General features: G+C 38.5%; 1 protein-coding gene across 4 annotated transcripts; it reads left to right on the top strand.

Annotated features, from left to right (window-relative positions):
- Positions 1-284: 284 nt before the first annotated feature.
- Positions 285-16,294, top strand: grna (granulin a). 4 transcript variants are annotated; one of them, XM_067381918.1, is made up of 29 exons: positions 285-420; positions 753-836; positions 1,499-1,636; positions 2,052-2,189; positions 2,258-2,386; positions 2,598-2,682; positions 3,761-3,867; positions 4,104-4,254; positions 4,362-4,457; positions 4,544-4,641; positions 4,748-4,892; positions 6,333-6,433; positions 6,774-6,930; positions 7,000-7,118; positions 7,225-7,378; positions 8,495-8,595; positions 8,702-8,855; positions 8,947-9,044; positions 9,189-9,342; positions 9,434-9,534; positions 9,641-9,794; positions 10,909-11,009; positions 11,116-11,269; positions 11,357-11,460; positions 11,567-11,806; positions 12,663-12,935; positions 14,311-14,553; positions 14,634-14,882; positions 15,366-16,294. In XM_067381918.1, the coding sequence occupies exons 1-29, from the start codon at positions 295-297 to the stop codon at positions 15,516-15,518; spliced, it is 4,107 nt and encodes a 1,368-aa protein (XP_067238019.1). In that variant the 5' UTR covers positions 285-294; the 3' UTR covers positions 15,519-16,294. The 4 variants fall into 4 exon arrangements, with proteins under 4 accessions (XP_067238019.1, XP_067238020.1, XP_067238021.1 ...); XM_067381919.1 differs by having other exon boundaries at positions 286-420; positions 7,021-7,118; XM_067381920.1 differs by lacking the exon at positions 12,663-12,935 and having other exon boundaries at positions 293-420; positions 15,366-16,291.
- The last annotated feature ends 1,187 nt before the right edge of the window (positions 16,295-17,481 follow it).

The following is a 17,481-nucleotide window of genomic DNA, read 5'->3' as shown; positions in this document are numbered from 1 at the left end:
GTCTTCTTTAATTCACAGTCTTTATCTGTTAGATACAATACATTGATACTTAGATTTATTACTCTAAATGTATTTGCTACAATTTTAATATTTACTTGATTCATTTGTCTCTAATTTTAAATTTTAATAAAATTTGTCATTTCTATTCCTATTCCTATTCTATTCTATTCTATTCTATTCTATTCTATTCTATTCTATTCTATTCTATTCTATTCTATTCTATTCAACTCTACTCTAAGTTATCTTGCCATGCGCATTTCCTTGTAATCAAACACGGATGACACGCCTCTGTGAATGACTGACAGTTACATCAGCCAAAAGCTGTCCTCTATGAAAGGCGGAGTTGAGAAATGTATTTATTTAAGAGGTAATCGTTTCTTCATTCCGGCGTCGTGTGGGGGGACGTTGCGAGGAGACAAGGTAGGTCTTGCATATCTTCCATTCGTCTTTGACGTCCTTTCTGCGTTTTCAAGGTGCATTGTAAAAGTTTCGTGCAAGAGTTTTGTGGTTCATACCGCAGCGTCACTCGTTGCTATATGAGATTTATTTCCTACAATGAAATGGCACATAAATAAAACGCTGACTCGAACATGTTCGCCTGTTTAGAATTTTTATTATTGTTATTATCATTATTTTATGTTAATTTATGTGCCAAACTGTGAAAGATAATCAAATTGAAAGATGAATGTAGATTTGTTTGATTATTTATTTATGTATTTACCCTTATTAAAAACATTTATGTCTGCTCACAGATCGGTAACTTGGACCCCACGGATCCACGGACTGCTCATTCACTTTCAGATGTTTACAAATCCACCTGTTCATTACATAAAAAGGTAAGTTGAATTAAAGTGCATTTTCTCTTTTTTTTATTTATGTCAGAAGAGGTTTACTGATGTTTCTGAAATGAATTGCTTATAAATTTTAGCATAATGCTGAGGGTAAATTGCAACTCAAACTTTATAAGTGCCTGTATAAAAAAACAAAAACACACAAAAAACAGGTAACTTCCTCATTTTTGTTGCACAATGTATGTTGGCAAACAAAGGGGAATTTATATTTGTCTAGATAAGGAGAGAACATTTTTCACATTTTTAATTGACGAGTGCCCTCATGCCCTCATGACAGTCAGTCATAAGACAAAAAGACACTGACCAGCTGCATATCCAAATTTCTTTTGTGTCCTTTGAAACACTTTCCCCACGACATTTATAATGCCTAGTTTCAGTTATTGTTTCTGAGGTCAGCATATATTTTCTGGTGAGCATCTGCTTCAAATTTATAGATGTGAAAGAGGAAACGATACAAGAGTTAAAACGGTATACTTGCACTGTTGTAGATGCCAGAACATACAGTGAACTACACATCCTAATAGTTTTATTAAAGTGTGACCCTGATGGGTTACATTCTGTAAAATCAACTGTTTGCATGATGTTTCCATCAGTCACATTTCAAATCTGTTAGTTTTAACATTTTAACTCTCTCTTTTTCCATCCAGATGTTGAGACTGACAGTAGCCCTCGCTCTGGTGACCCTGGTTGCTTGCTCGCAGTGCCCCAACAATGAAGAGTGTGCGGCAGGCCAGTCATGCTGCCAGGATCCCACCGGAGAGTTCAGCTGCTGCCCTTTCCATCACGTGAGAGACGGATACATAAAGACAGTTTCATTTCAGAGCATTAGTTTCTTCTTAAAATATAATAAAGGTTGTAGAAAGCAGATCAGATTAGACAAGACTAAGTAAATTGTACTCTGATATGGAAGCCAACGTGCTCTGCGGTCACTCATTTTTTATGCTCTGTCAGATATTCTTTAATAGCACCTTTTACTAGACACATCCACATTGCCTGTTCCTTCTATAAAGGTCATGATAAGGCACTCGTATAGTATCAACATGCAAATGACTTCACTATTCAAAGAGCTCAAAGAAATGAAGCTGTAATCAGGTGGTTGCCTGTCAAATGATCAGTTTCAGTGCTGTAATGCCCACTGAAGTGTTTTCAGTATGTATGATCAGCTCATACATGTGTATAATTGTGTGTGTGTGTGTGTAGGGAGAGTGTTGTGAGGACCACATACACTGCTGTCCTGAAGGCATGCTGTGCAATGTTTTGGACTTCAGATGTGTAAACGCCACACATACATTGCCATTGGTGGAGAGGATACCGGCTAAACAGTCAGACTTTCCTAAAGTGAGAAACTGTGAAAAGAGATGTAATAATAGTATTCAAAGCTGTTTGTAATACTTGTTGTTCTTCAGTCATTCAGAATGATCCCCTCATTACCTGCAAGTGAAGACGACATCACCTGCCCTGACGGCTCTTTCTGTCCTGCTGAGTTCTCTTGTCTGCTGATGGCTTCATCTTATGGGTGTTGTCCAGTAGCACAGGTATGTTATATTATTATAGAAATGTCCTTACCATCGCCTTTCTGTCCATGATGTGATGAATGGCCCAAGGGGGGGAGGGTTGGCTAAAACACAAACCCATATAGACAGAATAATATTTGAAAGTCAATGAAATGTAAATGAATGTATAAATGGAGTAAGGATTGGTTTAAATATTTGACTGTGATGCTAACAATGGTTTTTGTGGTTTCAGGGCCTTGTGTGCTCAGACGGGAAACACTGCTGCCCAAAAGGCCATGAATGCAGTGCAGACAGCAGTTCGTGTGTCAAACAAAAAGGTATGGAAGAGAGTGAAGGAATGAATGTTGACCAGAGAGTTTAATGATTAAAACATACATTATCCCACATAAATATATTATGGTTTTAAGGCCCGAACACACCAAGAACGATAACTATTAATGATATAATGACTAAAACGATAGAATGATATAATGAATATGACAAGGAAGTTTTAATAATCAGTCTAATTCTATGAGAATAGGGAAGTCTATACCACAGATATAACGACACAGAGGAACAATGTCATTGGAATCACTTTCCGAAGAATTTTTATCATCTGATGAACAATAAAACATTGACAGCAGATCAGTATCCATCCTGTTTCATAAAGCTTGAGCATTTACAGTGGCAGATGGCACTTATAATAAACAGAACGTTATCATGCCTTGGTGTAGACGCTAATATAGTTATGGTTATAATTATTACAATTAGAATTTACAGTATTAAGATTAAATGTTGTAATTTGGATGGGAAATAAATCTACGTCATCTCAAGGGCTTTTCACACTTGAAATAGTTAACCCTGGGTCATACTAAACCCTGGGTAAATGGAATCCTGGGTTATCTTGCTTCACATTTCCCACTGCTTATATTTTACCCAGGGTTAACAGTTAATCCTGGGTATTTATAAACTGCTACTTCACACTGTACATTCCTAAACCCCAGGTTAAAGTCTTTATTTGGATATTTGCGGTGTCATTGTCTCTGATTGGATGAACGCGGTTCTTACGTTTACATAAAGGCTTTAGCATTGCACATCCTAATACTGTAGTACACTGACTGTAGTATAAAGTTAATCCTGAATGGACTTTTCCGACTATAAAGATAAGAAAGAAGCTCTCTTTTTCATTCCAGTTGTCGCATTTTTTGTGACCGTCCAAAGCATGTTAATATGAGGCATGAGATTGGTTGTCGTTTGCTAAGCATCTCTTAACATTCTAACACCGCTCCGTTTCACATTGCACAAGTCTGGCACCGCAAAGTTTACATTGCTAATCATCGATAATCCTGGATTGTGCGCAGTGTGAAAAGCCCTTTGTGTATTTCCTCAACAGTGTTGTCATGTGATTGTTTTTAGAACAAGTTGAGACTTTTATTTGCGGAGATGGGAAGTCAGAGTGTCCTGTGGACACCACGTGTTGTGAGACAGAAGATGGACAATGGGCGTGCTGCCCCATGCCAAAGGTATGGGTACAGTTTTGATACAGTAGTATGTGTTTTCTTCACATTCACTAACATGTTTAAAAAAATATGTATATATAAATACATTAAATTGAAAAAGTGATAGTAAAGACATTGATACAAAAACTTTCTATTTCAAACACATCCTGTTATTCTGTTCTTTGAACTTTCTATTCATCAAAGAAAGTTCCCAAAGTTTTCCATTTCATTATTTTTTCTGTCGTGTGTGCTTTTTTTAGGCTGTATGCTGTGATGATAAAATCCACTGTTGCCCAGAGGACAGTGTTTGTGATGTTGAAAGCTCTAAATGCATGTCCTCCACCAATCAGGAGCTGCCCATGTGGGCCAAGTTCCCTGCTCGCCTCAGGGCTGAATGGGAAGATCACAAACGTAGGCTATTGTCCAAAAGAGATTTATACATTTTCTGATAATTTCTAATGGAGTCTAATATTGATATAATTCAGCATTTTAATTTCTTTGCTCCTCTCATTCAAAAGCTGCAGAAACGAGGGCTGAAGCTGAAGTCACTACAACCAGACAAATCACTACTGCTGGAAACCAAATGACTACATTGCCTGGTGCACTCCAAGAGAGTATGTTGAAATTTGTAGATGACAATAAATTCATTATATGCACACATAAAATATAACACTTCCCAAACTCTTTCTGTCATTATCAGACTCTGATGTTCGCTGTGATGACACCGCGGCCTGTCCAGATGGAAGCACGTGCTGTAAGACTAAAGAAGGAGGATGGGCCTGTTGTCCTCTTCCAGAGGTAAATCACCTACTGACAAGTAGCTCGACCGTTACATCTACAGCAAATCCTGATGTAGAGATGTGTACTGGGTAAAGTTAAAGGTGTTTGTTCATTTTCTCTGTAGGCCGTGTGTTGTGATGACTTCATCCACTGCTGTCCTCATGACACCACTTGTAACGTTGCTGCCGGGTCATGTGATGATCCTTCAGGCTCTACGCCCTGGTTGGAAAAGCTGCCCGTCCGACGTCAGAATGTGGCTGTTACACAAGGTAGTTCAAAGCACTGAATCCATCGCACACAGACACAGTATAAAACCGCTATTTTAAATGTTCTTAAAGGGGTCATGAAATGAGAAATCAAAGTTTCATTGACATGTAAGAGGTCATTGTACTATTAAAACATCCTGTAATTTTTAGAACTAAAAAAACTTGTCAGTCCAAAAACAGCTTTTATTCAAACCAAGCTCTAAAGATGTCTCCTTTCGGATTTGTCACATTATGATGTAAAAGTGCGATGAAAGACGCCTCTGCAGAATCAGGATTCTAGTGTTGTCAAAAGTACTGGCTTCGATGCCAAGGGCCAGATTTACTAAACAGGGCAAATTAGCGTGAGAGCCGAATGACAAAAAAAAAAAAAAAAACGCAGATGGGATTGGAAAGCTCGGCACATTAAAGAGCATTAAAGAGCACAGATGCAGCCAGATCATTTCCATAATGAACAACACAATCTACCTGTAAGCATCTGGTTTAAGACGTGCTTTTTTGGGTGGTAAATAATGTCTGTCATCGGCTACAATGCTCATCGCCGCAACCTTTCATGTGACGGAAGTAGTATGATGCTATAATCAACAATTTTTATGATTCGTTAATCTCAACAGCTGTAATAGTAAAAACGTAGTAAAAGTTTTTGAGAGAGATCCACATGTAATATTATGTCATATGCAAAGATGTTAGTCAATCGTACTAGTGGGCTTTACACTGAATTTTCACCGCAGACACGCCTCTTCCAACAGAATGGTCAAATCACACAGCTAAAATCAGGGCAGAAAATTGCCTTGAATTTCTAAATTATGAGAATTTTTTTATGTAAACATTATAAGTTCACCTTAGGAAACATTATTTAAAAATGCCATTAAAGGGATAGTTCACCCAAAAATGAAAATTTGATGTTTATCTACTTACCCCCAGCACATCCAAGATGTAGGTGACTTTGTTTCTTCAGTAGAACACAAATTATGATTTTTAACTCCAACCGCTGCCGTCTGTCAGTCAAATAATGCGAGTGGATGGGAACTTGGATCAATAAGAGTTGAAAAACCTTGCATAGACAAATCCAAATTAAACCCTGCGGCTCGTGACGACACATTGATGTCCTAAGACATGGAACGATCAGTTTGTGCGAGAAACCGAACAGTATTTATATAATTTTTTACCTTTAAAACACCACTATGTCCAACTGCGTTCAGCACTCGCTTAGTAAGGTCTGATCACGCTCTGACAGCGGAAGTGATGTCTCGCGCATATACTTCAATGAGTGCTAGACATCACTTCCGCGGTTGGAGTTAAAAATCATAATTTGTGTTCTACTGAAGAAACAAAGTCACCTACATCCTGGATGCCCTGGGGGTAAAAGCAGATAAACATCAAATTTTCATTTTTGGGTGAACTATCCCTTTCATGACCCCCTTAAACTGATTCTTTCATTTCTAGTGTCTTCAGATGTTCCCTGTAATGACACCGCGGCCTGTCCAGATGGAAGCATGTGCTGTAAGACTAAAGAAGGAGGATGGGCCTGCTGTCCTCTGCCAGAGGTAAATCACCTCACCTGCTCTATTCCTATAATAAGTAAATATATTTTCTAGATAAAATGTAAATAATTTGACAGTATACACTACCGTTCAAAAGTTTGTAATGTTCTCTATTAAAGAAGTCTCATTTTCTCACCAAGGTTGCATTTATTTGATAAAAAAAATACAGTAAAAAAAGTAATATTGAGAAATATTATAAATTAAAATAACTGTTTTTTGAAACACCTTGGAGTATCATGCAAATACCATGGTTTATAGATATAGTAGTCATCCAGCACCTTTTTTTTTTGTAAACGTTGAAATTTTTGTGTACTAAGTTAAAGCACCTTAATTTTCTCTGTAGGCTGTGTGTTGTGAGGACTTCACTCACTGCTGTCCTCATGGTAAGATATGTAATGTTGCTGCTGGGTCATGTGATGACCCTTCATGTTCAGGTGTGCCCTGGGTGAAGCAGGTGCCCATCCAACCAGTCATCAGTCAGAATGTGACTGACACAAAAAGTAGGTCAACAAACAATCCAAAGATCTGAAACCAAACACACATGTACACATTTAACATAAAACTGTCAGTTTACTTTTTTGAATATTCAGACTCAGATGTTCGCTGTGATGACACTGCGGCCTGTCCAGATGGAAGCACGTGCTGTAAGACTAAAGAAGGAGGATGGGCCTGTTGTCCTCTGCCAGAGGTAAATCACCCAATGACAAGTAGCTCGACCGTTACATCTACAGCAAATCCTGATGTAGAGATGTGTACTGGGTAAAGTTAAAGGTGTTTGTTCATTTTCTCTGTAGGCCGTGTGTTGTGATGACTTCATCCACTGCTGTCCTCATGACACCACTTGTAACGTTGCTGCCGGGTCATGTGATGATCCTTCAGGCTCTACGCCCTGGTTGGAGAAGCTGCCCGTCCAAAAGATCAGCAGTCAGAAAGTGGCTGTTACACAAGGTAGTTCAAAGCACTGAATACATCGTACACAGAGACAATATGAAGAGTTCAGATGCAAAACCCTCTAAATCCATCAGACTTCTTTTCTTTAAAATGAGCATTTTTGACCAGGCTTTTACGATCAAGTTCAGGAGTTTCATTTTAAAGGTAATGATGAGGTTATTAGCTAGTGAATAAAATAACTTTTTTTCAAAAATGTCACTCTAGACAATTAATTGGTTTTTAACAAGTTCGATTTTCTTTTGCGTCAAAACCAGCTAAATCCACTTGTGCTTTTTTTGCAAAAGCCTCTAAATCCACCTATTTGGGACAAGACATGGTAAATAGTTGAAAAATCACTAAAGATGCAACTAAAAACCCTGAAAAAGATGAGAGCACTTATCACTTAAAAACTAAACAGTAGACAAACCTCTTTACACAGGGATCTAACACGTCTCTTCTATTCAGCCTCCACTTTTTGCCTCCTCCGTTTATGTGGCACAGCTTCCATATGAGACAGAAGAATAGCTTCTTGTTTGACTTTGTCTTTGGTTTGTCTTTTGTTTGATGTGTAATAAATCCGATTCCTTCAAAGTAACGCACTGCACAAAGAACTGTTATGAGTGCATGATACAATTGCGACCAAGCCATTTCCACTGTAGGCTATTTTGCCTTAAGACAGGCGGAGTTTTGAGGTAAATAACGTTTTCTTCTGCCATTCAATATTAGTAGGACAGTCTGATCCATTTCATCGTACTCCATCTTTTATTTTAAAAATCTCAATCTGAATCTGAATCTAAAAAAATCTCCTCAGCGTGCCGCTATATTGAAACCGCTCGGAATCATGATTCGATTCGCGCCTTCTGATTGGTTCTCGGAATATAGCGGCTTTTGCTGCCAAAGGGAAGTGGCGTCTAGAGGCTTTTGCCAACAAACCGATATTTCTGAATGGGCTGACTCTGCGATTTAGAGGATTTGAAGCATGTGATTTGTTGAACGTGTACTACGTGCCGTAAGCATTCATTCAATGTCATTATCTCATTTTTGACAGAGATGGCGTTTAGAGGCTTTTGCATCTGAACTCTTCATATTAAACCACTATTTTAAATGTTCTTAAACTGTTTCTATCATTTCTAGTGTCTTCAGATGTTCGCTGTGATGACACCAAATCCTGTCCAGATGGAAGCACGTGCTGTAAGACTAAAGAAGGAGGATGGGCCTGTTGTCCTCTGCCAGAGGTAAATCACCTACTGACAAGTAGCTCGACCGTTACATCTACAGCAAATCCTGATGTAGAGATGTGTACTGGGTAAAGTTAAAGGTGTTTGTTCATTTTCTCTGTAGGCCGTGTGTTGTGACGACTTCATCCACTGCTGTCCTCATGACACCACTTGTAACGTTGCTGCCGGGTCATGTGATGATCCTTCAGGCTCTACGCCCTGGTTGGAGAAGCTGCCCATCCAAAAGATCAGCAGTCAGAAAGTGGCTGTTACACAAGGTAGTTCAAAGCACTGAATACATCACACACATACACAATATTAAACCACTATTTTAAATGTTTTTAAACTGTTTCTATCATTTTTCTTCAGTGTCTTCAGATGTTCCCTGTAATGACACCGCGGCCTGTCCAGATGGAAGCACGTGCTGTAAGACTAAAGGAGGATGGGCCTGTTGTCCTCTGCCAGAGGTAAATCACCTCATCTATGTTGATGAACTAACAAAATAGTTCATCAAAATGAATAATTCTGTTAACCTTTCTTTCTTCCTTCGTGGAACACAAAAGAAGATATTTTAAAGAACTGCTGTGAGGATAAATCCATTTTCTCTGTAGGCCGTGTGTTGTGCAGACTTCATCCACTGCTGTCCTCATGGCAAGATTTGTAACGATACTGCTGGGTCATGTGATGATCCTTCAGGCTCTACGCCCTGGTTGGAGAAGCTGCCCGTCCAGAAGATCAGCAGTCAGAAAGTGGCTGTTACACAAGGTAGTTCAAAGCACTGAATACATCGTACACAGACACAATATTAAACCACTATTTTAAATGTTTTTAAACTGTTTCTATCATTTTTCTTCAGTGTCTTCAGATGTTCGCTGTGATGACACCGCGGCCTGTCCAGATGGAAGCACGTGCTGTAAGACTAAAGAAGGAGGATGGGCCTGTTGTCCTCTGCCAGAGGTAAATCACCCAATGACAAGTAGCTCGACCGTTACATCTACAGCAAATCCTGATGTAGAGATGTGTACTGGGTAAAGTTAAAGGTGTTTGTTCATTTTCTCTGTAGGCCGTGTGTTGTGATGACTTCATCCACTGCTGTCCTCATGACACCACTTGTAACGTTGCTGCCGGGTCATGTGATGATCCTTCAGGCTCTACGCCCTGGTTGGAAAAGCTGCCCGTCCAAAAGATCAGCAGTCAGAAAGTGGCTGTTACACAAGGTAGTTCAAAGCACTGAATACATCGTACACAGAGACAATATGAAGAGTTCAGATGCAAAACCCTCTAAATCCATCAGACTTCTTTTCTTTAAAATGAGCATTTTTGACCAGGCTTTTACGATCAAGTTCAGGAGTTTCATTTTAAAGCTAATGATGAGGTTATGAGCTAGTGAATAAAATAACTTTTTTTCAAAAATGTCACTCTAGACAATTTATTGGTTTTTAACAAGTTCGATTTTCTTTTGCGTCAACCAGCTAAATCCACTTGTGCTTTTTTTGCAAAAACCTCTAAATCCACCTATTTGGGACAAGACATGGTAAATAGTTGAAAAATCACTAAAGATGCAACTAAAAACCCTGAAAAAGATGAGAGCACTTATCACTTAAAAACTAAACAGTAGACAAACCTCTTTACACAGGGATCTAACACGTCTCTTCTATTCAGCCTCCACTTTTTGCCTCCTCCGTTTATGTGGCACAGCTTCCATATGAGACAGAAGAATAGCTTCTTGTTTGACTTTGTCTTTGGTTTGTCTTTTGTTTGATGTGTAATAAATCCGATTCCTTCAAAGTAACGCACTGCACAAAGAACTGTTATGAGTGCATGATACAATTGCGACCAAGCCATTTCCACTGTAGGCTATTTTGCCTTAAGACAGGCGGAGTTTTGAGGTAAATAACGTTTTCTTCTGCCATTCAATATTAGTAGGACAGTCTGATCCATTTCATCGTACTCCATCTTTTATTTTAAAAATCTCAATCTGAATCTGAATCTAAAAAAATCTCCTCAGCGTGCCGCTATATTGAAACCGCTCGGAATCATGATTCGATTCGCGCCTTCTGATTGGTTCTCGGAATATAGCGGCTTTTGCTGCCAAAGGGAAGTGGCGTCTAGAGGCTTTTGCCAACAAACCGATATTTCTGAATGGGCTGACTCTGCGATTTAGAGGATTTGAAGCATGTGATTTGCTGAACGTGTACTACGTGCCGTAAGTATTCATTCAATGTCATTATCTCATTTTTGACAGAGATGGCGTTTAGAGGCTTTTGCATCTGAACTCTTCATATTAAACCACTATTTTAAATGTTCTTAAACTGTTTCTATCATTTCTAGTGTCTTCAGATGTTCGCTGTGATGACACTGCGGCCTGTCCAGATGGAAGCACGTGCTGTAAGACTAAAGAAGGAGGATGGGCCTGTTGTCCTCTGCCAGAGGTAAATCACCCAATGACAAGTAGCTCGACAGTTACATCTACAGCAAATCCTGATGTAGAGATGTGTACTGGGTAAAGTTAAAGGTGTTTGTTCATTTTCTCTGTAGGCCGTGTGTTGTGACGACTTCATCCACTGCTGTCCTCATGACACCACTTGTAACGTTGCTGCCGGGTCATGTGATGATCCTTCAGGCTCTACGCCCTGGTTGGAGAAGCTGCCCATCCAAAAGATCAGCAGTCAAAAAGTGGCTGTTACACAAGGTAGTTCAAAGCACTGAATACATCGTACACAAACACAATATTAAATCACTATTTTAAATGTTCTTAAACTGTTTCTATCATTTATAGCGTCTTATGATGCTCTCTGTGCTGATGACACCACCTATTGTCCAGATCGAAGCACGTGCTGTAAGACTAAAGAAGGAGGATGGGCCTGTTGTCCTCTTCCAGAGGTAAATCACAAAATGACAAGTAGCTCGACAGTTACATCTACAGCAAATCCTGATGTAGAGATGTGTACTGGGTAAAGTTAAAGGTGTTTGTTCATTTTCTTTGTAGGCCGTGTGTTGTGACGACTTCATCCACTGCTGTCCTCATGACACCACTTGTAACGTTGATGCCGGGTCATGTGATGATCCTTCAGGCTCTACGCCCTGGTTGGAGAAGGTACCTGCTCGCCCTAGAGCAGTTCAAAGGTCAACTAAGAACGTGAATTGCGATTCTAGTCACATTTGTCCTGAATCCAACACTTGCTGTAAGAACATCGATGGAGACTGGGGCTGCTGTCCTTTGCCTGAGGTAGAGTATTATCTCAGAGGATAAATACTAATCTAATCTTGCATGAGTAACCAAATGAGAAAACTCTTGTTTTCAACTTTGAATTTTATTGCTCTTGGTGATATCCCTCAGTCCCTCTTTTACAAGGATGTTCAAGTGCCCAGCAACATTTATTTGAGACTTTCAGAATTTATATTCAGACTTTCAGACATAATTTTCTGAGAATCCTTTACCATTCAAAAGTTTGGAGTCTGTAAGATTTTTTTTTATGATTGTTTTTGAAAGAAGTCTCTTATATGCACACTGCTGCTTTTATTTGATCAAAATACAGTAAAAACACTAATATTGTGACATTACTACAATCTCAAATAACTTTTCTATTAGAATATATTTTAAAATGTAATTTATTCCTGTGATGTCAAAGCTGAATTTTCAGCATAATTACTCCAGTCTTCAGTGTCACATGATCCTTCAGAAATCATTCTATGATGATGATTTGTTGATCAAAACATTTCTTGGTATCAGTGTTGAAAATCAGTGCTGCTTAATAGTTTTGTGGAAACGGTGATACACTTTTTTCAGGATTCTTTGATAAAAGTTCAAAAGGAAGTAATTTATTTGAAATATAAATATTTTGTTGTACATTTATAAATGTTTCCTGTCACGTTTGATCAGTTAAATACATCCTTGCTGAATAAAAGTATTCATTTAATTAAAAAAATAAATCTTATTGACTGTACTGAACTTTTTGACAGGTAATGTATATCGTGAATTGTTTTTCTCATTAGCAAATACTAATAGTGCACATATTATTATTATTATTATAATAATGAATTAATCTAAAAAATTACTAAAAGACAGGTTGTTCTGTCTGCAGGGTGTGTGTTGTAGGGATAAATTCCACTGCTGTCCACACGGCACCACTTGCAACCTTGTAACACTCACCTGTAATGGCAACACCACCTCTGTACCTATGTCAGTCATAATCTCAGCCTCAGATAAGGAGGAACAGAGACAGCACAAGGAAGTGAAAGAGGACGTGGGGAAGTATATCAGGGTTCCATGTGATGCACATACTTCCTGCCCAGATTACACCACTTGCTGTCTTATTGCAAAAACCAACAAATGGGGTTGTTGCCCTCTGCCTAAAGTGAGTGTGACTCTGTTATATACAAAATAGAGATGTTTAGTTGTGCTAAACATCTTCTAAATTCTGCTAAAAACATGTTCTGCAGGTTGCCTGTTACATATTACTCTGGAGCCTGTTTTTCTGGTTTTATCATGACATTGCATCTACAGTATTAATAGGGCCCTTTGTTTTGATGAGTGTATATATTTCCAGATACTTCCTTGTGCTTGTAACAGATATTAAGCACACTTCTCACTGACTAGAAAATAGATCCTAAATACAATACTGTTGAAAGTTTTGGGGTCTGTTTTTGTTTGTTTGTTTGTGATCAAAATCAGTGATCAAAACCATGAAAAATTGTCATGGTTTCCACAAAAATACTAAGCAGCAAAACAATTTTCAACATTGATGATAATAATACTAAATGTTTCTTGAGCAGTAAATCATCATATTAGACTGATTTCTGAAGGATCATGTGACACTGAAGACTGGAGTAATGATGCTGAAAATTCAGCTTACATCACAGGAATAAATTACATTTTAAAATATACTCAAATAGAAAACAGTTTATTTAAATTTTAATAATATTTCACAATATTACTGTTTTTAATGTATTTTTGATCAAGTAAATGCAGCAGTAAATGAGAATAAGACTTTTTTCAAAACAAAAACAGTCTTAAAAGGTTAATTCACCCAAAATTGAAATTTCTTTAAGTACTTACCCTCATGTCGTTCCAAACCTGTGAGCCCTTCGTTCATCTTAAAAATTAAGATATTTTTTGATGAAATCCAAGAGTTTTCTGATAGACCGCAATGAAATTACCACTTTCAAGGTGCAGAAAGGTAGTAAAGACATTGTTAAAATAGTCTGTGTGACTACAGTGGTTCAACCTTAAATTTATAAAGTGACAAGAATACTTTTTGTGCACAAAAAAAAGAACTGTATTCAAAAATATCTTCTCTTCCGTGTCAGTCTCGGACTCTGTTCACGTGAGCAGCATGACGCATTCGTGTGATTCTGATGCAGGAAACGGCCAATACTGAGCCGGCGTTCTGATGTAGAACCTGGAAGCACTGCACTGTGTTTACAACGTGAAAAGCATCGGAGACTGATACGGAGGAGAAGAAATTGTTGGTTGTGCACAAAAAAAATATTTTCGTTGGTTCAACCTGCATTGATTGCATTGCTGTCTATGAGGGGGACAGAAAGCTTTCAGATTTCATCAAAAATATCTTAATTTGTGTTCCGAAGAAGAACTAAGGTCTTGCTAGTTTGGAACGACATGAAGATGAGTACTATGACAGAATTTAAATTTTTGGGTAAACTAACCCTTTAAAGGATAATGTTGTGAAGGTCAGTATTTTCACCTTGAATGTATTTCTCATTCATTTTCAGGCAGTATGTTGCACAGATGGGGAACACTGTTGTCCGGCTTACTATAAGTGCGATGTGAGCCGTGTGTCTTGCATCAAGGGAGATGTGGTGATCCCCTGGTACAATAAAATTGCTGCTCAAAGTTCACTAACTCCGAACTCGCATCTCAGCACCAATAAGTGCGATCAGCAGTCGAGTTGCTCCACAGATTCGACCTGCTGCCGTCTAACCACAGGAGAGTGGGGCTGCTGCCCTCTTCCTCAGGTAAAAATATGTGTATGTGCACTGGCTAAAGAAGATTTAATCACGTTTAATATATTTAATACACCTCTTACATGCCATAGGCTGTGTGCTGCCCAGACCAGCAGCACTGTTGTCCCAGAGGCTACAAGTGTGACTTGCGTAGACACTCCTGCATAAAGACCACCTGGCTGTACGTGGAAAGAGTCCCACTTGCCCACATTGGTGGCCAAAAGCCACACCCAAATGTCTCAGGAAAAGACATTCAGTGTGGTGGTGGATATACTTGCCAAGATGGTCAGACCTGTTGTCCAACCTCCCAGACCTCTTGGGGCTGTTGCCCGTCTTCTATGGTAAAGTATTAAACCATAAATTGATAGCTGACACCCAAATATTTGTCATCATTTACTCACCCTCATGTGTTACTTGAGAAGATAAAAATACTTATTTTAAGAGAATAAATCTTAAATTAAATGTATTTTTCCCATTAGCAAATAGTTGTTCATTGTTTATAAGCATATATATATTATGGTTGTGGTTATATGAGCCTGGCTGTATATGGAAAGAGTCCCACTTGCCCACATTGGTGGCCAAAAGCCACATCCGAGTGTCTCAGAAAAAAATAATTAAGAATGTGTTAAAAATCTTCATTTAGAGTTCCAGTGTACAGTAGCTGCATCGAAGAATGAATTTCTTTTGAATATATGAATGGAAATGTGCACACTGATCTCAGTTCTATTGACTTTATTGTAAATTCAAATGGCAGTCAAAATGTAAATGTTTATCTTGTCCTTCTACCTTAACTCCATTCTTTACTCTGTTATCACTCTCTAAAGGCGGAGTGCTGTGATGATATGAAACACTGCTGCCCTGCTGGATACAAATGTGGCGCGGGTGGAGTTTGTACTCCAGCTGTAGGCTTTGAGTGGAACAACTGGGACAGCTGGAGGGTGTTCTTCTCCAAAAAGAAACGAGCTACAACTCTATAAAAAAACACCTGGGTTACTTATAAAGTGTCCAAGTGTCAGATTTAAATTTTTTTACATTTCAAAGTACTAATCAGGGATAATCAGACAGTTTACTCTAAAAGTTTGATTTTATTAGCGGGGGAAAGTTCGATGAGGGCTGACTATGATGGTTAAGATCTGTTTCCATTGTCTATCAGTAATACCAACTATGTTTTGGCCATTGAGCCATTTGTACATTTTAAGAATAGAATTTTATTGTAAAGTGTGTACACAGTGTTCATAATTTTGCATAGTTTCCAGTTTTTTGGTTACTGCTCAGTTTATCAGAAGATTAATTTGACTATGAAATAGTGTAAAGATGTAACACATAAAGACGCTTAGATGATCTTTAGTGACTGAATTTACACACCGGCTATTATAATTTGCCATGTACAAATGTCACAGGCCTCTCTGGTTTTCGTGTTACATTTTTTCAGACTTGACATCATGCAGTCTTGTGATTATGACTACATTGCCCTGGATAAGGAAAAGCATTAAATAAACCTCTTTAGAGACCAGATAATATATTTCCTGCGTAACTTCCCTATGCAAGTCTTTATCTTTACTTTTATTTGAGTAATTGCCTTCTTTACTGAATTAAATGCTTACTGGGTTTTAACTGTTATATTGATTGAGCTTTGTGACAGATGACTACAAGATTTTTATAAGTAAAAATGTGACCGATCTGAAACCTTGTCAGTTCTAAAAGAGAAATAAAAGAGAATTGTCTATTTTCTTTTGTATCTTTTCATTTTTTTTTACTTTTATGTATACTGTAATTCAAATTTATTCTTTTTTTTTTCAAATTAATTTATTAAAATGGTTAAAAATAAAATATATACAATGTATTTAATATTTATTTTGTATTTTTATAAAAATATAGCATATACACAAATAAGTAGACAAATACTGTCAATTAACATCTTGGTTACTGCTGTAACCTCTGTTCCCAGATGGAGGGAATGAGACGTTGTGTCAACGTGCTGACACTAGGGTGCTTGGGGAACCCCAAACACATTTGATACTTCAAAAATGGCAATTGGCGAGTGGTATTTACATGCCGCTCCACTGGACATGCAGGCATGAAAGGATGTGGCTTGCATCCACTTATTCAGGTTTGTGCCGAGGAGCAAAGAGACCTAACCATAGGGATGGTCTGTACTGAGGGAGAAATGAGAATATGTGTCCGCAAACCAATCTTGATGTTGAACGCATGTCAAAATTTTGAAAAGGAGCTTGTGTAGGCCCTGTTTATGCAGGGCTCAAATGCTCACAGATCTAAGATTGGCCGCAACCCTCCACCTTTCTTTAGTATTATGACGTAAGTGCTGTGAAACCCGTCCTTTATCTCCCCAGTAGGGACAGGCTTTGATGGAAGTGCCTTTGCTTTGCACCAAGGCAAAAAGGAGGCAGTTTGAACCTGGTTGTGCACCTGTCAAACTAAACCACACAGCCAAGTCAAATTGTTCTGATGAGCCAGCGTGATGGGTTGGAAGTGCTAACCAAGGTTCCTATCTCTAACCAAGGGGCACCAAGGGAACAACAGTTTTTGACATACCTATGGTGGAAGAATAGTGGTAAGGCGAAGCAGAGGCCACCACGTCAGGAAACTTCACTTCCATATCTTGTGGCTGAGGTTGTAAAGATGTTGAGACACCTACCTTGTTCCAAGGATCTGTCTGTAATGGTTGAGGAAGCTGCAAGTCCTCAGGACACGTTGTATTTGCCATCTTTGCACCTAAGGAGGTGCTCGCTTTCATAATTCTTACGCTGTAAGCGCTCGATGTTTGGCTGTCGTTAGGGTGAGAGCCAGATGCATCGACAATGTGTGTGTCAAACATTAGGAGTGCTTTGAAGCCCATCTGGGGTTCTTAGCACTGGCTGGAGGGTCGGTTGCATCATTCGATTTTAAACAGTAGATTTTAAACAGTATTGTTAGTATTGT

This window comes from Chanodichthys erythropterus, chromosome 3 (assembly GCF_024489055.1).
Source record: "Chanodichthys erythropterus isolate Z2021 chromosome 3, ASM2448905v1, whole genome shotgun sequence".
NCBI classification, from domain to species: domain Eukaryota; kingdom Metazoa; phylum Chordata; class Actinopteri; order Cypriniformes; family Xenocyprididae; genus Chanodichthys; species Chanodichthys erythropterus.
This window is presented reverse-complemented; position numbering and strand designations above follow the sequence as displayed.